The sequence below is a fragment of the Neoarius graeffei genome, chromosome 2, assembly GCF_027579695.1.
Source record: "Neoarius graeffei isolate fNeoGra1 chromosome 2, fNeoGra1.pri, whole genome shotgun sequence".
Classification (NCBI taxonomy): domain Eukaryota; kingdom Metazoa; phylum Chordata; class Actinopteri; order Siluriformes; family Ariidae; genus Neoarius; species Neoarius graeffei.
Window position 1 is genome coordinate 26,848,564 of NC_083570.1, and position 26,379 is coordinate 26,874,942.

Sequence of the window (26,379 nt, forward strand, 5' to 3'; positions counted from 1 at the left end):
CCAATATCCGGAATTGCCCAAGGGATATCACCGGGCACCCTCTCTTATCTTAATGAGTAGACCTTGGACAACAACAAACAGCAAAAAAAAAAAAAACTTTAACCGACGAAGCCAGGTTCAGCCAAATTTGGGCCTTTGGCTCCCGGACTACACCGTTTTGTTAGTCATCACTATTCCGTTAAATGGCACAAAGAAACCTCCCATTCTTGTTCCTCTCCTCCTACTCGCGCGCTGCATTTAGGCTCGATGCTACGTAGTGTTTACGCATTGCACTCACCCTTGCGCTGCGAAACCCTGGCTCGCCACGGAATGCGCAACTTGACGACAGGGCGCGCGCTGCTCCTGCTGCTGCTGTGCGCAAGCTGGAGGCTCGTGGCGGCAAACTGGGAGCTCACACTTCTGCACACGAACGACGTGCACGCGCGCGTCGAAGAGACCAGCAAGGACTCGGGCAAGTGCACGAAGGGCAGCTGCTTCGCCGGTGTGGCTCGGCGTTTCACCAAGATCAAAGAGATCCGACAGAGCGAAAAGAACGTGCTTCTGTTAGACGCCGGGGATCAGTTCCAGGGCACCGTGTGGTTCAACTACTATAAAGGCAAAGAGGCGGCGCACTTCATGAACAAGCTCGGCTACGATGCCATGGTAAGTGCTATAAACAGCCTGGACAGCTGTTATTGATGTTTCAATCGCACTGTGCATGACATAGTTAACATCTGGAACGCTGCAGGGGATTACTCCTTTATTCATTTTATATAAACAAAACTTGCAGATAAGATTTTTTAAAAAAGGATTGATTTGTACAAGACAGATACTATCTATATAAAAAAGCAAGATGTATGTAAAAAGAAACTTTTTTACGAATAATTTATCATATAAACTATGAAGTAAATAAAGCGTGCTTTATTTTCTCTGTGCAGTGCAGTTGGGTGAAACATACTCCCTTTAAATTAGATGGTTCAGTAACACCTTGTAATTTAAAGTCTCTTAGGATCAGACCAGACTTCATAGAAGTCAACAATGTAAGCTGCAATACTTTTTTTTTTTTTTTTGTAGTAGTAGTAGTATTGGCATGGAATTATCCATGGCACATATCCATGAGGACCCTCTTTGGATCCTACTGAAAGATTTATGATGATAAAGAGGCTCCTCATGGATGGAGGATAGGTTTACCTCATCCTTCTTTGGCTCAGAATTTACACTTTACTGTTGCATTTAATGCGGCGGCACGATAGTGTAGTGGTTAGCACTGTCACCTCACAGCAAGAAGGTCCTGGGTTTGAGCCCAGCGGCCAGCGAGGGCCTTTCTGTGTGGAGTTTGTATGTTCTCCCCGTGTCTGCGTGGGTTTCCTCCAGGTGCTCCGGTTTCCCCCCACAGTCCAAAGACATGCAGGTTAGGCTAACTGGTGGCTCTAAATTGACCGTAGGTGTGAATGTGAGTGTGAATGGTTGGTTGTTTCTATGTATCAGGCCTGCAATGATTTGTCCAGGGTGTACCCTGTCTCTCGCCCATAGTCAGCTGGGATAGGCTCCAGCTTGCCTGCGACCCTGTAGAACAGGATAAGTGATTACAGATAATGGATGGATGTTGCATTTAATATTGTTGAACATCAACGAGAGAAGTTCTTTATATTCTCTCTTTCTCTCCCTCTCTCTCTTTATTGAAGCAAATTAGATATTTAGAAAAATACAGCTTATGTTACTGAGAAACTGCAAAGCTCAACGCCCCATGATGAAAAACGGACGGGGGGAAAAATTATAGGTCTTCTTTGTTAACTCGCAGCACTTTTTTAAAAATTAGATATGGCGTACCCGGCATGTAAGTCTGTGTATATTGCTATTATAGAAACAGTAAAGTGTTAGAAAGAAGTGCATTCATACAAACCTGGGATTTCAGTCAGACTGGTGGTACTGTCAGAGCTGCTGTTCTGGAAAATTAATTAATACCTTCTCACCAGGGTGGCACGGTGGTGTAGTGGTTAGCGCTGTCGCCTCACAGCAAGAAGGTCCTGGGTTTGAGCCCCGGGGCCGGCGAGGGCCTTTCTGTGTGGAGTTTGCATGTTCTCCGCGTGGGTTTCCTCCGGGTGCTCCGGTTTCCCCCACAGTCCAAAGACATGCAGGTTAGGTTAACTGGTGACTCTAAATTGACCGTAGGTGTGAATGTGAGTGTGAATGGTTGTCTGTGTCTATGTGTCAGCCCTGTGATGACCTGACGACTTGTCCAGGGTGTACCCCGCCTTTCGCCCGTAGTCAGCTGGGATAGGCTCCAGCTTGCCTGCGACCCTGTAGAAGGATAAAGCGGCTTGAGATAATGAGATGAGAATGGGATGAGACCTTCTCACCAATCAGATTTGAGAATTTAACACATAACTCTAAGAAAAGTACTTGCTATCCAGTCATTTGTGAGATTATAGCTGTAAATGACACATGATAGTTTGTTTGGGTGTAAGATAAATTCTTAACCTGGGATAAGAAGATCTCTACATCGAAAACAATTTTATCTTTTTTAATTGTTTAGATTGTGTGGGTGAGCCAACTTTGGACAAGCCAAGTACATTTGCATTAAAACTGTGTAACAAAAGTCTTTCCAAAGGGAGATCCTGAATTAGGAATGACTGCAGCAGTGCCAGGGTGTGACCACTGATGTGGGTGTGGATTGATTTATGTAATTTACCAGAAGAGAAGAGAGAGAAAAAGTGTGTGAGCAGAGCAAAAGAGAACACTAAAATAAACTACAATAAAATACAGAAACAAAGATTAGCTTATCTGTTTTGGGGTTTTTTTTCCACAAAAAAGCTCAAGTCATATTCTCAAACGCTGGTTTATTTTGGCGATAGTGAAAACATGCACTTGGGAATGTTGAGTTGTGACATCGACCTTATCAAGGACATGTCATCTCCACAGAAGCCATGATCATTACCAGAGGAGGATGTTATTGCTGTTAACACTGTTGTTAAGGGTATAGCCTTGGAAAATATTAGGGTGCTGATAAGCTAGTGGACTTGGTTTGACTTCTGGAAGTACCTCCAGTCACTCATTAGTGGCCAGCACGTTTTCGACTTGTGGTTTGGGACACCAATCTCGTGCAAACACTGAAGGCGTTTTCTCCCACGCGGGTTGCATTTTCCAAAAGCCGTTTCCAAGAGCATGTTGTCCTGTTCCTGGAATTAATGCGTCACGCAGAGTTTTTAACTAAAGCCCCAACCAACATCCAATGAAGCCTTTGATGTTTATCAAGCTTTTGAATAGCTGTAATAAGCATGGAAGATTTAGAGTTGGACCTCAATTCTTGGCTGTAATAAGCGTGAAAGATTTGCAGTTGGACCTCACTTATTTACGGCAGTGGATCTTTGAGCAGGTTGGGCACAGCTGGTTTTAGGTCTCTCAGGTTGCTGCTTCCGGATTATCTAGATGGTTGTATTTATTGTCTGCAGAGTATAGTGACGTTAACGCTTTGGAAGTTTTTGTTTAAATCTATTGAACATAAGTTTGGGATTCCATTTTGATTAATTTAATTATCAGTGGTTTCACCGTTCTGTTCCAGAATTGTACTATTGTTCATCTTGAAATTTGTTTTGGGAAGCAAAATGAGGTATGACGCTCGAAACCTCATTGATTCTTGACCCATTTATTTATTTGGCGATTCCACTTTGTAGGCTCTAGGAAACCACGAGTTTGACAATGGGGTGGATGGACTGAAGCCCTTCCTCCAGAGTGTGAACTGCACCGTGCTCAGTGCTAACATCAAAGCTACTGAACCTGTTGCATCACAAATTAGTGGATATTATTTACCTTCGAAAATTTTCACTGTTGGCTCTGAGAAAATCGGTATAGTGGGATACACATCCAGGGAGACACCAGCTCTGTCATTGCCAGGTACTTTGATAATCTATTATTCTTATTAAGATGATTGATTAATTAACAAAAAAAACATTCTCATGTTGTTAACGCTTTATTGTGATTCACACTTTCATAATATGTTGTTTCATTTGCTCCATCCTGATGCTTTATTTTGATTTATGCTTTCTTAATGCTTTACCCTGATTTACTGGTTCATAATGCTTTATTATGATTCACTCATTTTTAATGCTTTTATTGTGGTTCACTTTTTTTTAGAATGCTTTGTTCATAATGCTTAATTGTGATTGACTCATTCATAATTCTTTACCTTGATTCGTCCTTTCATAAAGTTTTCTTATGATTCACGTATGATTCATAACACGTCCTTGTAATTAGTCTATCCGTATATTAATTTTTGGTTTATTTATTTTGCTTTAATTGTAAATTGTATTAAAAGACAAGTTTATAATTTAATATGCATTTTATTGATAATGTTAAGGATTTTATTTACCTTACTGCAATTTCGACTATCATCCTTTATTTAAAAATTTAACATGAAAATTAGGATGATCTGGCGACTTGTCCAGGGTATACCCCGCCTTTCGCCCGTAGTCAGCTGGGATAGGCTCCAGCTTGCCTGTGACCCTGTAGAACAGGATAAAGCGGCTAGAGATAATGAGATGAGAATTAGGATTACAAATGTCATCAATAATAAAACAAGGGTCACTGCGTATCTTGGTTTAGTTCAAGTTTTTTGAGGATTATTTTGTTCCTTGTGGCCTCAGGGCCGTACCTGCGTTTTGAGGAGGAGGTCGCTGTCTTGGAGCATGAGGTGAACAAACTCACCACTCTGGGCATTAACAAGATCATTGCTCTCGGCCATTCTGGATTTGAAATGGACATAGAGATCGCCAGAAAGGTCCGTGATGTGGATGTGGTGATTGGAGGACACACCAACACTTTTTTATTCACAGGTACATATTGAAATGTTTTGCACGGAAGCAGTGTCTATGCTATAATCTAACACATTATCAACATTCAGAGTCTGATGAAATTATTGTTGTTGACAGACAAAATGAAATCTTTTTGCAAGTAAAGTCTGTGGATCCTGTTAGTCCTGGTATCGCTGCAAAACAAACCCCATCAACACTTTTTCAGATTTTAAATGAATGATACAGCAGTGAGAGTGCAGGATGTTTTCTGTTTGTTTGCTTATTCATTTCTGTTGACTATTGTGCAAAATTGTACCATCCCAGGCTTTTCAGAGAACCACTGCGCAATGATATTTGTAACGTGACCCACTGCACTGCATGCTTTTGTTCTAACTTCATGGTGGAGTAATCACATTTTCCAGTAATGCAGTCCAGTCAGATGAGTCACTTTTCAGTGATACATCTGATATGGCAGAAACACAGCTGTATCAAGCTGTTCCATCTACTATAATATTTATTATCCACTCATTAAAAATATTATCATGATATGCATTTGCTAGCTCTTTTTCTTTCTCTTAGTAGCTGTATTTTGTAAGAAGAATAGATGTGCTGAAAATAAAGTCAACTTAGAACCCCGATTCCAAAAAAGTTGGGACAAAGTACAAATTGTAAATAAAAACGGAATGCAATAATTTGCAAATCTCAAAAACTGATATTGTATTCACAATAGAACATAGACAACATATGACATGTCGAAAGTGAGACATTTTGAAATTTCATGCCAAATATTGGCTCATTTGAAATTTCATGACAGCAACACATCTCAAAAAAGTTGGGACAGGGGCAATAAGAGGCTGGAAAAGTTAAAGGTACAAAAAAGGAACAGCTGGAGGACCAAATTGCAACTCATTAGGTCAATTGGCAATAGGTCATTAACATGACTGGGTATAAAAAGAGCATCTTGGAGTGGCAGCGGCTCTCAGAAGTAAAGATGGGAAGAGGATCACCAATCCACCTAATTCTGCGCCGACAAATAGTGGAGCAATATCAGAAAGGAGTTCGACAGTGTAAAATTGCAAAGAGTTTCAACATACCATCATCTACAGTGCATAATATCATCAAAAGATTCAGAGAATCTGGAAGAATCTCTGTGCGTAAGGGTCAAGGCCGGAAAACCATACCGGGTGCCCGTGATCTTCGGGCCCTTAGACGGCACTGCATCACATACAGGCATGCTTCTGTATTGGAAATCACAAAATGGGCTCAGGAATATTTCCAGAGAACATTATCTGTGAACACAATTCACTGTGCCATCCGCCATTGCCAGCTAAAACTCTACAGTTCAAAGAAGAAGCCGTATCTAAACATGATCCAGAAGCGCAGATGTCTTCTCTGGGCCAAGGCTCATTTAAAATGGACTGTGGCAAAGTGGAAAACTGTTCTGTGGTCAGACAAATCAAAATTTGAAGTTCTTTATGGAAATCAGGGACGCCGTGTCATTCGGACTAAAGAGGAGAAGGACGACCCAAGTTGTTATCAGCGCTCAGTTCAGAAGCCTGCATCTCTGATGGTATGGGGTTGCATTAGTGCGTGTGGCATGGGCAGCTTACACATCTAGAAAGACACCATCAATGCTGAAAGGTATATCCAGGTTCTAGACCAACATATACTCCCAACCAGATGACGTCTCTTTCAGGGAAGACCTTGCATTTTCCAACATGACAATGCCAAACCACATACTGCATCAATTACAGCATCATGGCTGTGTAGAAGAAGGGTCCGGAAACTGAACTGGCCAGCCTGCAGTCCAGATCTTTCACCCATAGAAAACATTTGGCGCATCATAAAACGGAAGATACGACAAAAAAGACCCAAGACAGTTGAGCAACTAGAATCCTACATTAGACAAGAATGGGTTAACATTCCTATCCCTAAACTTGAGCAACTTGTCTCCTCAGTCCCCAGACGTTTACAGACTGTTGTAAAGAGAAAAGGGGATGTCTCACAGTGGTAAACATGGCCTTGTCCCAACTTTTTTGAGATGTGTTGTTGTCATGAAATTTAAAATCACCTAATTTTTCTCTTTAAATGATACATTTTCTCAGTTTAAACATTTGATGTCATCTATATTCTATTCTGAATAAAATATGGAATTTTGAAACTTCCACATCATTGTATTCCGTTTTTATTTACAATTTGTACTTTGTCCCAAGTTTTTTGGAATCGGGGTTGTACTTTCACCCATGAAAATGATGAAACGTGATATGAAAAATATGACAGGATTGTGTAGCAGTTTAGGATCTCCCTGTGTGTTTAAAGAGACTGTTGTAAGTGCTTACACAGCTTAGTTTGAGAAAATTAGCCATATCTTTCCACTGTGTGTTGACAAACATAACTAGACTGCATTTCCACAGAGAAAATGCAAAGTGTGCTTGCTGAGCTGTAGCAGAGCAGCTATCATGCTAGCATGCTAAAAGCTAGCATGCCAACATGCTAATGCCAACATGCTAACAACTAGCATGCTAACAGTTAGCATACTAACATGCTAACAGTTAGCATACTAACATGCTAACAGTTAGCATACTAACATGCTAACAGCATACTAACATGCTAAAAGCTAGCATGTTAACATGTTAATGCTAACATGCTAATAGATAACATGCTAACAGCTAGCATTCTAACATGCTAATGATTAACATGCTATTTGTTAAAATTCTAACACTTTAAGGCTAATATACTGACAGCTATCATGCTAACAGCTAACATGCTAATGACTAGTATGTTAACTTTTAGCATGCTAACACGCTGAGGGTGACATGCTAACAGCTAACATGCTAACAGTTAGTATGCTAACATGCTCAGGCGAACTCGCTAACAGCAAACATGCGAATTCTGCATGCTACCATGCTAATCCTAATATGTTAACAGCTCTCATGATAACATGCTAATGGTGAACATGCTAACAACTCCCGAGCTAACAGCAGGCATGATATCGTAATGGGTAACATGCTAACAGCTAGCATGGTAACATGTAAATGCTTATACGCTAATTGCTATCGTGTGTGCGTGTAAGTATTCCTAATAAAGTGGCCATTGAGTTGAAGTTGATTTGCTGTCAAAGTCTCAAATGAGCAGATCCTTGCCAAATGCATCATCACCTATGGGGGAGGGAGGAATGACTCAGTCAAGCTTCCATTGATTAGCGGCAAAATGGAGAAAAAAATGGACGGATGAAAGGCAAGACAAAGACGAGTGCGGGTCAGAACCGATATCATGTGTATGATGGGTGATTTGGCCTGAGGTGCCATATGAAGTTTGGTGGCTGTGTGGTGAAGTGTTACTGAGCAAAACTCCATTCATTTGAATGGGGCCAAAAATCAATGGAAGCCTATGGAGGTAAAAAGAGATGTGTGAAAACCAAGGAAAAGATGAGTGCAGGTCTCAGATGAGGGGATGGATCTGTGCGGGGACTTGGCCTGAGGCATGAAGTGAAGTTTCTTAAAGTTTGGTCACTTGGTTAAAAAAATTGATGGAGAGTGAAAGTTTTTCTCCTGAAACACCATTCATTTTCAATGGGGCCAAAAATCAATGCAAGCCTATGGAGGAAAAAGGCTTGAGCAAAAAGAAAGGAAAAATATGAGTGCGAATCAGAACCAATTACATGTATGTGTCGGGGGAGTTGGCCTGAAGTATCACATGAGGTTTGGTGCATCGGCGATGGAGCGTGTCCAAGTAGGACGATTCGATTCATGAGCCCTATTCATTCTCTATGGGAAAAAGAACAAAAGAAAAATGACAAGAACAAGAGAACGGGTGCGTTGATCCAAAAGCTGTATACAAGCACACTACACCACTTTGGGCCAGACGTCTCAGAGTTGGAACGGTGTCTCTATCTCGAATGCCCTAGGGGGAGTAGTGGATCCAAAAAACGTGTCGGAATAAGGCAGAATAAGTAAACTTAAAGGAACAGTCCACCGTACTTCCATAATGAAATATGCTCTTATCTGAATTGAGACGAGCTGGTCCGTACCTCTCCGAGCTTTGCGCGACCTCCCAGTCAGTCAGACGCAGTCAGACGCGCTGTCACTCCTGTTAGCAATGTAGCGAGGCTCAGCATGGCCAATGGTATTTTTTGGGGCTGTAGTTAGATGCGACCAAACTCTTCCGCGTTTTTCCTGTTTACATAGGTTTATATGACCAGTGATATGAAACAAGTTCAGTTACACAAATTGAAACGTAGCGATTTTCTATGCTATGGAAAGTCCGCACTATAATGACAGGCGTACTAACACCTTCTGCGCACTTCGAGAGCACATTGATACGGAGCTCAGATATCAATGCGCTGCCGAAGCGCGCAGAAGGTGTTAGTACGCCTGTCATTATCGTGCGGACTTTCCATAGCATAGAAAATCGCTACGTTTCAATTTGTGTAACTGAACTTTTTTCATATCACTGGTCATATAAACCTATGTAAACAGGAAAAACGCGGAAGAGTTTGGTCGCATCTAACTACAGCCCCAAAAAATACCGTTGGCCATGCTGAGCCTAGCTACATTGCTAACAGGAATGACAGCGCGTCTGACTGCGTCTGACTGACTGGGAGGTCGCACAAAGCTCGGAGAGGTACGGAGCAGCTCGTCTCAATTCAGATAAGAGCATATTTCATTATGGAAGTACGGTGGACTGTTCCTTTAAGAAGAACAATCGTGTGCACACTACTAAATTATAGGCAATAACAGTTAATGATAGTATGCTGTTTCAAGTTTGTTTTGCAAAAAGAAGACAATTATTTTTATACATTGTTATTATATGTATTCAAAAATGTGTGTGTGTGTATGCAGGGACTCCTCCATCCTCTGAGGTTCCGGCAGGACCCTACCCATTCATGGTACGGTCTGACGATGGTCACCAGGTGCCAGTGGTCCAGGCGTACGCTTTTGGGAAATACCTCGGCAATCTTAAAGTGACTTTTGATGCTGCTGGAAACGTGTTAAAAGCCGTAGGAAATCCAATCCTCCTGGATAGCAAAATAGCTGAAGGTGAGTGCTGGAATGATATGTGAGGCTTTTATTAGACAGCGTTCATGTTTCTCAGTTTAGGTAATATGCAGTGATAATGTGAATGTGTCCTGATGTACAAGTTGGAGAGGTAAAGTCCAGTACAAAATGAGGTCTCCTCATCCATCTGCATACATGTCAACCTTTGGTCAATCAAACCTGTATAACCAACTTTCAAAATCCTTATTTCCCTTATAAAAGCCTTATAAGATGCAAATTAAAATAATTTACCTAAAATTTGAATGATAATTAACAATGATATATCCCAGTTACTTTTTATTCAATATTAATAACAATAAACCTTCAGAATGAATACAAAGCTCCAATGTTTGACAAAAACACAAAGTGTAAATGTTATGCGCTCTTTTATCATCGTGGGAATTGATTATAGCTCTAAATAAATATTGAAGTTTTTTTTTTTAAAGAATCCGTATAACTTTATTTGTACGCCCGTATACTACGTTTATTGAATCAAATCCGTATAAAATACGGACATTCTATATAGGTTGACATGTATGCATCTGATTCAGACTAACATGAGGTCTTAATTATTGTTTTCTAAACACATTACCAATGTTAGTGCTTTCACATTTTCACATTTTGCAAATAGACAAAATGTCTTAAATGTTTTAGATTATATATAAACCATATGATATAGATAGTAGAACTTGCCTTGTTGTCCACAATGTTTCCAGAGGAAGTGAAGTGAAGCCGATGAAGTTCAGCAGAAAGTGAAACCATTTGGCATTTGAAGAAGAAAAGTTCAGAAGTTCAAAACAGTGTGTTTGTTCTTTCTGAATGTCAGACATTTTTTTAACCTTCTCAACAGTTTATGATGATGATTTTGTCACAATGTATTTATTCGATCTAGAAGGAATTAACATAACAGATAATTAGGCATGTAACGATTCACCCAATTCACAATTCGATTTGATTCATGATATTGGATTCACGATTTGATTTCCCCACAATATTTAAAAAAAAAAATTAAGAAAATCTTATTACCCAAAACTATTCTTTATCAACTTAAATATTCCTTGTGTTAAATTTAAATAAAAAAACTTTTTTTTCTTAATATCCATTTACACCCATTTTAAAGGTTGAAAAGGTCTATTAACTAAAATATTCCTTTTATTAAAAATGGAAAAAGTTTAATAACAAATAGGCCTTTTCTTAATAAACTTTTATGAAAATTTGAATTACCTTGCTGTTCTTTAACTTTCAGCAGTCTTTAAAGAGAGAGATCTGATAGCTTGTTAAATCTGTTTGTACCGTCAGTCGCAAAACAACTCTTTCCCATTTTAGATCTGTTTTTTGTGTGCTATTGCAGCATTAGCACTGTGTTACTTCTGACATACAGTGAAGTCACCTATTCCCACTATTGTATGTTATGCTGTCTAAACAGAACAGTTACAGATAGGAATAACTAAGGGATTAAGCAGCCTGATAATAATTGTGATTCATTTATTTCATCAATTTGAATTGTCATAAAAGTGTATTGCAAGTTATTGTCAAATGATACTGTATATCGTTACATACCTACAGATAATACAATAACAGCTTGAATAGTACAATACAAATGCAAATGTTTATTGTGAAAACAAATTTAGTGAGCCAACTTCTTAGCAGATAAATAGACGTGTCAAAGAATGAAAAGTCTGCTGTTGTAGAAATGTAACCAACAATAAGTGGTGTGATGGGACGTTTTACAATAACTTCATGTCGTGAAGCCAATCACTGCTAGTGATTACCATTTTTTTAAATTAAAGAAGTCATCCTATTAATCCATTTAGCTAATATAGACCAGAAAACACAAAACTGCCTGTCCTGAAGACTTTCCTGTGGTGAGACATTCTTACCTCTAATGGTTACAAAGTGCTGACTTCCATTTAAAAAAAAGGTTTCTGTACAGAAAACCTCATGAAACCAATTTTTCTCAGTTTGTTAATCTGTGTGGGCGGCATGGTGGTGTAGTGGTTAGCACTGTCACCTTGCAGCAAGAAGGTCCTGGGTTAGAGCCCAGCGGCCGATGAGGGCCTTTCTGTGTGGAGTTTGCATGCTCTCCCCGTGTCCGTGTGGGTTTCCCCCGGGTGCTCCGGTTTCTCCCGCGGTCCAAAGACATGCAGGCTAGGCTCTAAATTGACCGTAGGTGTGAATGTGAATGTGAGTGTGAATGGTTGTCTGTGTCTATTTGTCAGCCCTGTAATGTTCTGGCGACTTGTCCAGGGTGTACCCCACCCCTCGCCCATAGTCAGCTGGGATAGGCTCCAGCTTGCCTGTGACCCTGTAGGACAGGATAAGCAGCTACAGATAATGGATGGATGGATCTTAATCTGTGTACTATTATTTGTGAATATTGGTACCATATTTTGTCAATTCATAAAGACACAGGAAAAGACAATGAGTATTTTTTAATTAGTGCTAGACTAGTAAAAACAAGTAGTTGTGTCTTAAGATATTGTGAACAGATCAACAACAGTGTTCAGATGTTCTTGACTGGGTGTGAGGGAGTGTAACCTTAACCCATACCATCATACTGTCACCACCAGCACCACCAACTCATACCAACATGATTAGCAGGATACAAAGGAGCTTGTTAGTTTCTTACCAGCACTCTAGTTTTGATGCTGCCATGTTACTGGAGACACACTCTCACTTGTTCTTTATTTATCAGCATCAGCACCCGCTATGCCTGTTGTCCATTCAAGACAAAGTGTAACAAAGGTGTATTTTCAGATGACATTCTGTGCACACATGTGATTTCAAATTTGATTGGACTGTAGTTGTGGCCCATCTGCTTGTACGCTTTTCACCTCTTAGCTACAGATCACTGGTTTTATTATTATTATTATTATTTTTTTGTATGTTACCTATTTGCACCATACTCAATCCATATATGTGGTAATGTACACACACATATATATATATATATATATAGAGAGAGAGAGAGAGCGCCCTCCACAATTATTGGCACCCCTGGTTAAGACATGTTAAAAGCCTTAAAATAAATTCAATTTTTATTGCAGAAGCATAATCTCACACTGAAAATTGTAGAAAAATGTAACCCTTAACTCAAGTGAATGAAAAAAAATCCCTGACTAAGAAATAATTATTTTTCATAAAATCACCTGTTCCACAATTATTGGCACCCATAACAATTCCTAGAAAATAAATGTAATTGAAGCATTTCTGTCATTTCTACTGTAGTTTATAAAGCTGATCGGAGTATCTAGGAACCTTGAATTAGCAATTCATCACATCCTGTTTCCCTGGGGTATAAATATGATGTGACACAGAGGCCTATTTCTCTTATCCACTCTTCAACATGGGAAAGACAAGAGAACACACCATTCAAGTAAGGCAGATGTGTGTCGACTTTCATTAGTCAGGCAACGGCTACAAGAAAATAGCCACTCACCTACACCTGCCCATATCTACATTCAGAGGAATCATCAAGAAGTTTAAAACAACTGGAACAGTGGCAAACAAGCCTGGACGAGGATACAAGTTTATCAGTGAGGAGGTTGGTAAGAGAAGTAAGAGAAGTAAAAAGTTATCCAAAGCTCACTGTTAGAGAATTGCATCAAAAAGTAGCATCTTGGGGTCACAAAGTCTCCATAACAACCATCAGGTGCTATCTACATGCCAACAAGCTGTTTGGGAGGCATGCACAGAAAAAGCCTTTTCTCAGTTACGTGAGAAACAAACGTCTGGAGTTTGCTAAGCGGTACTGGGACTTCAACTGGGACTGTGTGCTTTGGTCAGATGAGACCAAGATAGAGCTTTTTTGGCAACAACCACTCTAATACATCACAAAAGATGAGTATGCGGAAAAGCACCTCATGCCCACTGTGAAGTATGGAGGAGGATCGGTGATGCTGTGGGCCTGTTTCTCTTCCAAAGGCCCCGGGAACCTTGTTAGGGTGCATGGCATCATGAATTCTTTGAAATGCCAGAACATTTTAAATCAAAATCTGGTGGCCTCTGCCTGAAAGCTGAAGATGGGTTGTCACTGGGTCTTTCAGCAAGATAATGACCCTAAACATGGGGCCAAATTTACACAAAAATGGTTCACCAGACACAAAATCAAGCTCCTCCCATGGCCATCTCAGTCCCCAGACCTCAACCCAATAGAAAACCTGTGGGGTGAGCTGAAGAGGAGAGTGCATAGGAGAGGACCCAGGACTCTGGATGATTTAGAGAGATTGTGCAAAGAGGAATGGTCGAATATCCCTCTCTCTGTATTCTCCCATCTTGTGAAATGTTATAGGAGAATATTAAGTGCTGTCTTGTTGGCAAAAGGGAGTTGTACAAAGTATTAACATCAGGGGTGCCAGTAATTGTGGCACACATGATTTCATGTAAAAGAATTATTTCTTAATGTGGGATTTTTTCCCACTGAATAAATGCACTTGAATTAAAGGTTGGATTTTTATCTTTTTTTGCATTGTTTTCCTATATTATTTAAAAAAAATTATTAGAAGCCTAAGAACATATCTTACCAAGGGGTGCCAATAATTGTGGAGGGCACTGTGTATATATATATATATATATATATATATATTTTGTGTGTGTGTGTGTGTGTATGAAAGCCAAAGACACTAGCAGGGTTCTCCACGAGGGGTTTTAGAGGTGCGGGCCGCCCCCCTTTCTGTGATTCCCGCCCCCATTTAATTTCTGCCGCTCCTTTACAAAAGGAAGAGACGTCCCTTTGTTTTCTTTGTGACAGATAGTCTTTCTCTGTTGGAGTACTGACAACGCGACAACACCTGAGTGTGAAACTCATTTACCAGCAATTAGTTTAGTCAGTCTGACGATTATAGTCTAAGAAAAGCGTTTCACACTTCGGCATTTTTGACACATTGTTCTTGCGCCGGGAGATAACACGCCTTTATAATAACGTGTGAATTGACACCAAGTTCGAGATAACTGATTGTTATTGTCGGCAGAGAAATAAAGGATAAAAACAAAAAGTTCAAAGTTGGTGTGGCAAGCGTGATATTGCCTATAAAACCGTGAGGATATAACCTGGCTGTCAGTGTTACTGTAGCTCTTGAAGTGCGTACACTCTGTTGAAATGTCTCTCGAGCGATTCGGTTTTAGCCATAGAGCAGTGTAAATATAGCCATGGAGCAGTGTAAATATAGTTAAAACAATATTTTTTCAATGTACTTTACTCTCTAAAAAAAATTATTTTTTCCAGTGGTGCCTGCAATTACATTTCCATTTCAAACAATGTCAGATTTTGTGGAGCAGTGTGAATATAGTTAATACAAAAACTTTTCTGTACTTTTCTGTTCTTTTTTTGTAGTTTGCTAAATAAAAAAATATTTTTTCCAGTTCCATTTCAAACAATGTGTCTGAATATGATGTGCAAGTGTGTATTGATGTATGATGTGTTTTGTACCAGTCCAATTGATTCCTCTATTCTAAATGATTACTATTTGAGAGTATGTTATGCAATTTTATGCAAATGACATATGTAAATGTATGCAAATTTGTTTCAAGGTCATCCGATTGACCCCCCACCCCCCTATATTTTCAATCCGTGGAGAACCCTGCACTAGAGTTAAAATGTTTCTATCAATTTTTTATATGATTACTGTGTACCTATATTTTAAAGCTTGTTTTCATTCTTCTAGATCTCGGCATTAAAGCAGATGTGGAGTCCTGGAAGGTAAACTTGTCCAATTATTCCTCTCAGTTTGTGGGGAAGACTCTGGTCTATCTTAATGGAACATTTGCAGAGTGTCGATTTCGTGAATGCAACATGGGAAACTTGATCTGCGATGCCATGGTCAGTCATCAATCACTGTACCATTAGATGCTATTAGATGTTCATTTCATGCTGTTCATAGATTAATTAATGTCTTGCTTATTATTGTTGTTATTTTACACGGAATGGATTATAATTTTATTCGTTATCGTTAGAACTACTGTGGTATTCTGTCCCGTGTTGCAGGTCCATCACTACATCAAATATGCAGATGAACTCCAGTGGAACCATGTTAGTGCCTGTATTTTAAATGGAGGAGGAATACGAAGCCCTATTGATGAGCGAAGCAGAAATGGTATGCGTGTACTTGTTATATATTAAATACAGTTTTTTACCAGAGGTGGAAAGTAACGAATTACATTTACTCACATTACTGTAATTAAGTAGATTTTTTGTGTAATTTGTAATTTTTTAAGTAGTTTTTGAAATGGGTAATTTTACTTTTACTCAAGTACATTTTGAACCAAGTATTTTACTTCGCTACATTCGAAAACTGCCCGTTACTGAGTAAAAAAATTAAATGCGGGGAAAAAAAACAATTGGCCTGAACTGAAAGGAAACTGGTGCAGGCGCGCGCGCGGAATATCCATATTAGCCTATATGTATCGTTGGATGATGGCTGGTGCCAAGGTAGCCGAGCAAGAGATAGAGGAGGTCATGGAGGAGGTTGAGGATTGCCAAGAAGAGAATTCCCGTGGAACAGATGCGCCGGACAGCGAGGGAAATCCTTGGCCGTATCTTAGCCAGTACTTTGCATTCAAACGCAAACGAGGCAATAACATAATAATGCAATGCAAAATGTGCCTGCCCCGCCGTACAGAGCCATCAGTCTACAAAACTTCCACATCAGATCTGTGGAAGCATGTGGTGGTAAGTAGATATGTGCATTTACCTGTGTATCCCAAACGTTATATTTATTGTTTGGTTAAAACCTTCCACTGTTAAGTAAAATGTGCCTTCATTATCAATTCTTTTGGCCGCCTAGCATCCATACTGATCACCAATGTTTCAAGTGAAGTAGCCTAAATTAAATGAATCACCTCACGTTTACAAATTTGTTTTATCAGAACGACAGTCAGAAATAATACGAGTGCATGGTTTTAGTTGCAATTGGTCTCTTATGAAAAAAATCCTAATTCATGTATAGACTAGCTCCTAGGTTGTTAGCTGTAGCCTAGACTAGAGCTTTGGGAGGTCACTGATAGGCCATCAAAACATTTTCACTGTCTTGGATACTTTGTTTGATTTTGGTTTTCTTTTCTTTTTTTATTGTGGTGTTTGAGTTGGACCATACAATTCAGAATTTGGCACTTTGCTTAAAAATGTTTTATGGGGTGGTCTCAAAATAGTTTGCACATTACCTCTCGACAGGTTGTAAACATTATGCAGTTAATTTTTCAATTATATTTTCTATATAAGGAAGAGCACAGTGTTACTAAGGAATCACTTAGCTGTCTTTAAATCGTGAGAGCCCTGGACACTTTGAGTTTGGTTGGTTTACGTTTCATATGTGTCATTTAGTAAGCCTGCTTTAGTGGCTTTAATAGATTAGATTAGATTAGATTCACTTTATTCATCCCACATCTGGGAAATTCACGTGTTACAGTAGCAAGAAAATGTCAAATAGATAACAAATAAAACTGAAATACAAATTAGACAAACGAAGGATTAAATACAGAGAGCTATTTGCATTATCTACCGTGAAAAAGTATAGAAAAATTGCCTTATTGAGAGGCTCGGAAAAATTGCACATTACAGGTAGACTCTGTATATATATTATATACATAATATATATAAGTATGCATAAAAATAGCAGGCGTTTGTCAGTAAAGAAAAAAATGGATGATAGAATTTACAAGTTATGCCACTTGTACTTGAAAATGTTTTATGGGGTAGTCCAAACAAAGCTTTATACATTATACTGACTGAAAGGTTATTATGTGGACTAATAGTTCATTAAAAACAATTTGATTTATGACTTGTCCTTTCTTTTTTTACATCAAATAATTGAAAGTAACTAAGTAACTTTTACTCAAAGTACATTTTAAATTGAGTACTTTTTTACTTTTACTCGAGTAGATTTTTAGATGGGTACTTTTACTTGAGTAGAATTTAAGCAAAGTAAAGATACTTTTACTTAATTACAATTTTTCAGTACTTTTTCCACCTCTGTTTTTTACCAATAGATTTAGGACATTTTTGGGAAGTAAGGACATCTTGGCTGGTCCTCATTATGTTTAAGGGCTGTTTAAGGGTTAAACTTAGTTTTAGGGTTCAGGTTAGAATTGGGTTTAGGTTAGGGTATGAGTTGAGGTTAGGCATTTAGTTGTGATTGTTAACGTTAGGGTAAAGGACTAGGGAATGCATTCTGTCAATGAGTGTCCCCACTAAGTGTGTGGGTGTGTGTCTGTTGTGAACAGACACACACTGCTCTCTTCTAAGACAGCAATATCTGTGTTTTTAAAGCTGCTAAATGTTTAGCAGTCTTAAACTGCAAACAAGAAGAAAAAAAAGAAAATAACCATTATAATTTTTAAAAAATGTTGATGGACCCTGATTGATTTCCTATTCAGATATCAGGGTCATTATTTAAATGGATATTTTTGGAGTTTTATTCCTGAACTTTCCACTCATAGAGCACATTTTTATTAAAATTGTCATTTTGTTTACTTTGAGATTATTTATAGACCTATAGTACATGTTACTGAGGTTAAGGTCTAGTTTCAACCCATTCAGTTAAAGTCATTACACTATGAGAACTCAAGAATAAATATAACTTAAGAATAAATATTAATTTGTTAATTTAGTAAATATAAATGCCATAATAATGGTTTGTGATTTTCAGCACTGAAAGAAAAGAAAATTAAAAAAAAAAAAATTGTGAGCCCCCTGGCTATTCTTCACGGACCCCAGATCCCACTATGCAAGCCACTGGTTTAGAGAACATTCCAAAAAGCTGTTGGGAGTCTGGAAAATGGCCCAGAAAGATGAAAAATTAGATTTTGACCAAAACTGAGGGTTTTTTAGTAACGGATGCGCGTCTAGCGCTGTCGTGGCTGCAGGAACCGGCTGCTTGCTTGCGCTGGGTTACCTCTACCTCTGACCCTCCCCCCTTACCCCCCCCCCCCGATCGCCCCCACCCTCTCCCCCTCAAGTCCTGAGTTTTCATTTCACCAAAAAATGCACCTGTCTTAGCTATAGATACTGAAGGGCCTTTCTTAAGCCCTACATGAAAAAAGTATTTCACAAAATCAGTGCAATGACCGCAAAAGTGCACTACCAGAGAAATGTAACAAAAACATAGGTCTATACTTGCACTTACACTGTAAAATAAAAATACTCCACAAAATCAGTGCAATAACAACAAAAGTGCATCAGCAGCAAAAAATAAAACATAGGCCTATTCTTCATTCACTATAAAATACACCATGCCGTCTTCTCAAGTGCGCCGACAAATTAGACGTGTTTCCACAGTATCTAAGTTCACATCGACAGTCTTTACATATAGCCACATCCCTTACCAATTGTCCCTTCTCTTTGCAGAAACTGAAATACTTCCATACGAACGACTTAAAACTTTGAGGAGTGTGTAAGTCAGGTTTTTTTCTCCACCATAACAAAATGTCTGCCCCGACTGTTTATGTGAGTGTGTGTGTGCCCGCTGAAAGAGGGTAGGGAAGCGAAGTAGGAGGTGGAGACAAAGTAAGGTTAGCGCCACCCGCAGCGCGGGAGTCAGAATTATGCCTTAGAGCAGATGACTAAAAATAGACAGGAGGTAAAATACATACAAGGATCGAGTCTCTTGCGGACATGTCGATGCATTGGATCGTCAACTGTAGGATCGATGCATCGATATGTATCGATTATTATTTACACCACTAGTTAATGGTCTGAATAACGTTTGTTTTTATCTGATATGACGTTAACTGGCAGGCGCACTTTCTGCCTGTTTTTTTCTCTGAGCGGTTGTTGTTGTTGTTGTTTTTTTTTTACTAGACGGTTATTTTTACTACCATACCTGTCTTTGGAGATGATATACCTATAGCCTACTTGACCTCTGATTTGATGAAATAAAATTCGACAAAAATGAAGAATGACACTCCTCGATGATGACTACAGCTTTAATAACAAAGATGAAAGAGCCATGGGGCGATAATAAGCCCTACCGGTAAAAATATTCTAAAAGCAAACTGATTAATGCATCAGTAATAGGCTACTAATATTAGTTATAATAATAATATAGGCTATTAGTAATAACGATAGTGATAGTATTAAAGATAGTAGTAGATATTTAAAATAATCAGACTAGGCTACTTACAGGGCAAAGGGCGCGTTATCACTGCTCAGCTGTTCGGTTATTAAATAAACGATGCAGTCGCGCAGTAACCACGCGCCGCTTATCAGATAGAATCACAGATTCTATGGATATAATAACCCTTCAAAAAAGTGCGACTTGTAGTCCGGTGCGACATATATATGTTTTTTTGTCTTCATAATGCATTTTTTGGCTGATGCAACTTAAACTCCGGAGCGACGTATAGTCCGGAAAATACGGTACTTTAAATTGTGTATCCTTCATGTATTGTGTTCAGTTGCAGGGAGTTTGGATCCTCCATTACCCTAACCACAAAAAAGCAGTTATTAAATATTGAATGAACGAGACAGATGCATAGAGTATAAATGCATAAATTATGACTTTTTCTCTGTGTAAGTTGACCTATCCACTAAATGTAACTGCAAAATGAAGATCTAGGTGAAGGATGTTTTGTTCCCTTGAGTAAAATGTCCAGGATCTTGACATCTAGATGTCAGCATGTCCTGAGAATACCCTGAGATGTGAAATCTACAAGCTCTGTGCCCCAATACAATTTTCAACCCTCATATGACTTCCTCTTAGTGTTGCGCACACACAACCACTTTCACCAGAAGACGATATTTCACATGCAAAAGCAGTGTGGTTGAAAACAGTTTCCTTGGTGTTTTGCAAGACCTTTCCTTTGAGTCAGGTCAACATACCAACTGACTCGCGATATTTAGTTTGCCTAGCATAACCAATCAACTGACCTGTTAAATCCCTCGGAGATGACATAAGCTTATCACATATCCATGTTACTACATTAGCAAATAAAGTCTTAATTGTTTTAAGATTTGATTGTTCATGTGTATGCTTGGAAATGGATTGACATTCCCCCTGAACATTTTATAATCCAGAAGTCTTTAGTTGTGTTGATCATCTTTCATCATCTTCCAATTTTCACTTCACTTGCCAAATGGCTCTTAAGATGACAACTTTTATTCGGTCTGATTAAAAAAAAGGTTATGGATTTGAAACAGAAGGTTGGATGGTCACCTATGTGGTTGAATTTGTATCTCAGGTAGCATCACTATGGAGGATGTGATCTCTGTGTTGCCGTTTGGTGGAACATTTGATCTGGTTCAACTCAAAGGCTCTACACTGCTCCAGGCCTTTGAGCACAGTGTACACAGATATGGAGGAAGCACTGGGGAGTTTCTACAGGTCTCAGGTAAGTTTTTAATCTGTAAGTCTCTCTTACTGTCTCATATTTATTATAGTGCTCTTCCCAGAACTCATTCACAATCTGTATTTTGTAACAATATCCAGTCCCACCCAAAACAGGAAGACTTCTCCTTGGAGTCTGGTTCCTTTCCAGCTTTCTTCCTGATCTCAGTTCAAGCAGTGTTTCCCTTATGATTGTCTTCTTTGGCTTCATTATTACAGCTTTAAATCTCATATCCAAATTTCTTCACAGCTGCTTTGTGCCAGTTTGTATTGTTTGTTAGAGAACAGGGGGTCAAAGCTATGTACTAAAACTTCAAAAGACACCCTTGAGAGTACCACCATAGCAACAACATATGGTTATATAAAGTCTATTTTTCTGACTGTAGATCTTTAATACAGAAAGCTGTAATCATGTTTATAGAATGCAAATATGAATGTATATAACAATAGAACACTAATTCACTCCAGCTTTGGGGGTATCTTTTTGTTTTCAAATTTACATGATAGCATGTGAGTCTGTTCTTTCCACATGTATACCTCCTGTTTGCAAAACAGATTGCAAAGAACTCCATTTCTCATCACTTACAAACAACCCACAAACCACAAGTTTGTCATAGTCAATAGCAACTTAATGGAGGCTTAACCCCAGTGATGTGCTGTTTCTTAAATATATACATATTTAGTCCTGGTAGTAAGCACTTTTTTCCCCTATCCACTATCTTCCTTTTTTCCTGCTATAGCAGCTACAAGCTTATCAGTGTTTGTTGACTGCTTGAAAACAGAAGATGAACCGTGGGAAGGACTTCTCTGTTCTGATAAATATTAATGATCCAGACTAGTCCTCATGGTGTGTGTGTCTGTGTGCATGCAGGCTTTCAGATAGAGTATGACCTGAGTAAGCCCTCTGGTAAGCGAGTAAAGAAGGTGAATGTGTTGTGTACTCGCTGTCGAGTGCCAAACTATGAGCCCCTGGACCCTAAAAAAGTCTACAAAGTCATCATGCCAGCCTATCTCGTGGATGGAGGAGATGGTTTCTCAATGATCAAGGAACAGAAGCTGAAACATGACAGTGGTGAGTCAGTCTTAAGATCAGTTTACGACACAGATCTAGGATATTAAGCTCTCACTACAGCAGGTGTGAAATATAGTGAACACTTTTTGGAATCAGAATCAAAATTTATTGCCAAGTACATTCTCGCATGCAAGGAATTTGCTTTGGTGATTGGTGCTTGAACAGGTAAGATAGAAGAATTTAACAGACAAAAAGTAGTTATATACATAGAATAAGAAATAGAAGAATCTGAATATACAATTTTTGAAAGTGGACATAATTTAAAGGGTATTTGCATGAGTTGTTGAAGTCCAAGCTGTACAGCATGTCTGGAATGTGCAAAAATAGGTCACATGACGAAGATGGAGAAGAGTGCATGAGAGGAAGAAGATGTGTGTAATGGGCTACGTCAATAACCAAGCTGTACAGTATGTGCCGGAATGTGCAATAAAAATTCACAGAATGGAGATGTATGACATGACCTTGAAATATGCAAAGTTGCAGTTCAGAGACAAAGTGCAGAAAAGTTTGTGTCTGGAGTGAGAGGAGTCAGCCACAATCCTTCCTGCTCTCCTCAGGGTCCTGGATTCATACAGGTCCTGAAGAGACAGAAGGTTGCAGCCAATTGTCCTCTCAGCAGAACGAATGATGTGCTCCAGTCTGCTCTTGTCCATGGCAATGGCAGCAGCGTACCAGATGGTGATGGAGGAGGTGAGGATGGACTCAATGATGGTGGTATAAAAGTACACCATCATTGTCTTTGGCAGCTCAAACTTCTTCAGCTGCCACAGGAAGTACATCCTCTGCTGTGCTTTCTTGGTGAGAGAGCAGGTATACATCTCCCACTTAAGGTCTTGGGTGATTATATGGCCCTTTTCCACTACCCTTTTTCAGCTCACTTCAGCTCGCTTCAGCTCACTTCAGCCCGACACGGCTCGCGTTTCGACTACCAAAAACCAGCACGACTCAGCTCGTTTCAGCCCTGCTTAGCCCCTAAAACTCGCACCGTTTTGGAGTAGGGCTGAAGCGAGCCAAGCCGTGCCGAGTGAGGTTGGGGGCGTGAGCAGACACTCCTCTGTGCACTGATTGGTGAGGAGGAGTGTCCTCACATGCCCACACACGCCCCGCGAGCGCGCTGGGATCTGTAAACACCGCAAACCCGGAAGGAGAATAATTATGAATTACGAGAATTTCTGAAGCCTTATGCGCCTCGCCTCATCTATACGCTCTTGCCAGTATCTGTCCGCGTTGTCGGTGACAACAAGCCACAGCACCAAGACCAGCAACACTAACGACACCATGTCCTCGATGTTTATTGTTTACTATCCGGGTCGTGAGACTACCGCTTAAAAGCTCACTGAATCAGTGACATACAGAGCATCGTGGACGAGTTCGCGGAGCGCAAGGCTCGTCGTATGCCCTTCAAATAATGCGCGCAGTAGGCTATTGATGTTTTATTATGAGCCATGTACAGTATGTCGCCGAATGTTTTTTTTTGTTTCTGAGTTACATGTTCGTTTGAAGGACTTAATGTACAAAATAACATAGTTGCACCCCGTAGTGTTGAAATTGGTAAACACAGTGCATTCAGTGAGGTTTGCACCGCCCTCCTTTTATTTCTGACTCTTCCTGTCACCGCTGCAACCTCTGAGCGCTCATTCGTATGCCCTTCAAATAATGTGCGCAGTATAGGCTATTGATGTTTTATTATGAGCCATGTACAGTATCCTAATGTTTTTTGTTTCTGAGTTACATGTTCGTTTGAAGGACTTGATGTACTAAATAACATAGTTGCACCCGGTAGTGTTGAAATTGGTAAACACCGCAGTTGCGGACATTTTGTAGCCTAAAATGATGTTATGATAAGCTTTAATAAAGGGCCCGGTCATTTGCCCCGCCCCCGGCCCGGCTCTGACTTGTTCCGCCACTGTCACTGATGTCACTGTTTGCGCTGCTTAACGACATCACATGACGTCCACCCACTTTCGCTAACTCCACCCAATGTGTCCACCCACTTCCAGCCAGCACGGTTCAGCGCGGTTGTAGTCGAAATGCAACTCCAACAGCCCCGCTCAGCTCGACTCAGCTCGACTCGGCACGGCACGGCTCAGCCGCGTTTGTAGTGGAAAAGCGGCAATAGTGCCTAGGAAGCAGAAATACTCCACAGAGGTTACTGGGCAGTCAAACAGGGTGATGGGGGAGGGTGTGGCAAAGCTCCTCCTGAAGTGTACAATTGAGTTCTAATGCCGCTTTTCCACTACAAACGCGGCTGAGCCGTGCCGTGCTGAGTCGAGCTGAGCGGGGCTGTTGGAGTTGCATTTCGACTACAACCACGCTGAACCGTGCTGGCTGGAAGTGGGTGGACACATTGGGTGGAGTTAGCGAAAGTGGGTGGACGTCAGGTGATGTCGTTAAGCAGCGCAAACAGTGACATCAGTGAGCTTTTAAGCGGTAGTCTCACGCCCCGGATAGTAAACAATAAACATGAAGTCGTTAGTGTTGCTGGTCTTGGTGCTGTGGCTTGTTGTCACCGACAACGCGAACAGATACTGGCAAGAGCGTATAGATGAGGCGAGGCGCATAAGGCTTCAGAAATTCTCTTAATTCGTAATTATTCTCCTTCCGGGTTTGCAGTGTTTACAGATCCCAGCGTGCTCGCGGGGCGTGTGTGGGCATGTGAGGACACTCCTCCTCACCAATCAGTGCACAGGGGAGTGTCTGCTCACGCCCCCAGCCTCACTCGGCTCGCTTTGGCTCGCTTCAGCCCCACTCCAAAACGGTGCGAGTTTTAGGGGCTAAGCAGGGCTGAAGCGAGCTGAGTCGTGCTGTTTTTTGGTAGTCGAAACGCGAGCCATGTCGGGCTGAAGTGAGCTGAAGCGAGCTGAAAAAGGGTAGTGGAAAAGGGCCATAAGTTGTTCTGCCTGCACCAGGACACCAGATGGTCAATCTCCCACCTGTAAGCAGACTCATCCTCATCAGAGATGAGTCCAGTGAGGGTTGTGTTGTCTGCAAACTTTAGGAGCTTGACAGACTGATGACTGGAGGTGCAGCTGTTGGTGTACAGGGAAAAGAGTAGAGGAGAAAGGACGCAGACTTGGGGGAGATCCGGTGCTGATGGTTTGGGAGTCAGAGACGTGTTTCCCCAGCTTCATGTGCTGCTTCCTGTCAGACAAGAAGTCAGTCATCCACCTGTGGGAGGAGTCAGGCATGTTCAGGTGGGAGAGCTTGTCCTACAGAAGAGCCGGGATGATGGTGTTGAAGGCGGAACTGAAATCCACAAGGCACAAGGATCCTAGCATAGGTTTCTGGGGAGTCCAAGTGCTGGAGGATGAAGTGAAGAGCCATGTTGACAGCATCGTCTGCAGATCTGTTGGGTCTGTAGGTGAACTGCATGGGGTCCAGGAGCAGGTCAGTGATGGCTTTGAGGTGGTAAAGCACAAGGCACTCGAAGGATTTCATGACCACAGAAGTCAGGGTGATGGGCCTGTAGTCATTTAATCCTGTGATCCTTGGCTTTTTGTGGACTGGGATAATGGTGGAGGCCTTGAAACGGGCTGGCACATGGTATGTCTCCAGTGAGGTGTTGAAGATGTCTGTGAACACCAGAGACAGCTGATTAGCACAGTGCTTCAGGGTAAATGGTGAGACTGAGTCAGGACCTGCTGCTTTGCAGGGGTTCAGCTTCCTAAAGAGCTTATTGACGTCTCTCTCTAAAATGGAGAGAGTTGAGGCTGTGGTAGAGGGTGGATGGACCTCCAAGGTGTGAAGTTGTAGAGAAGTCCTGGCAGCAGTAGAGGTGGAGGAGGTGGTGGGGTGGTGGGCTGGAGCTGGAGTGTGGAGTCTCAGAGGGTGTTATCAGGACAGTCTTATGGCCCTTTTCCACTACCCTTTTTCAGCTCACTTCAGCTCGCTTCAGCTCACTTCAGCCCGACACGGCTCGCGTTTCGACTACCAAAAACCAGCACGACTCAGCTCGTTTCAGCCCTGCTTAGCCCCTAAAACTCGCACGGTTTTGGAGTGGGGCTGAAGCGAGCCAAAGTGAGCCGAGTGAGGCTGGGGGCGTGAGCAGACACTCCCCTGTGCACTGATTGGTGAGGAGGAGTGTCCTCACATGCCCACACACGCCCCACGAGCGCGCTGGGATCTGTAAACACCGCAAACCCGGAAGAAGAAGAATTAAGAATTAAAGCCGCAAGCGGCCTCGA

At 40.8% G+C, this 26,379-nt stretch overlaps 1 protein-coding gene across 2 annotated transcripts in view; it reads left to right on the forward strand.

Annotated features, from left to right (window-relative positions):
* The first annotated feature begins 246 nt into the window (after nt 1–246).
* Nucleotides 247–26,379, forward strand: part of nt5e (5'-nucleotidase, ecto (CD73)) — a 45,234-nt gene continuing 19,101 nt past the window's right edge. Inside the window, exons 1-8 of one of the 2 annotated variants that reach the window (XM_060914033.1) lie at nt 249–642; nt 3,654–3,873; nt 4,623–4,811; nt 9,611–9,808; nt 15,469–15,623; nt 15,789–15,897; nt 20,978–21,127; nt 21,995–22,195. In XM_060914033.1, the coding sequence (XP_060770016.1) occupies nt 310–642; nt 3,654–3,873; nt 4,623–4,811; nt 9,611–9,808; nt 15,469–15,623; nt 15,789–15,897; nt 20,978–21,127; nt 21,995–22,195 (1,555 nt within the window). In that variant the 5' untranslated portion in view covers nt 249–309. Of the gene's footprint in view, nt 643–3,653; nt 3,874–4,622; nt 4,812–9,610; nt 9,809–15,468; nt 15,624–15,788; nt 15,898–20,977; nt 21,128–21,994; nt 22,196–26,379 lie in introns of both variants that reach the window. The other variant, XM_060914034.1, reaches the window with a different exon arrangement.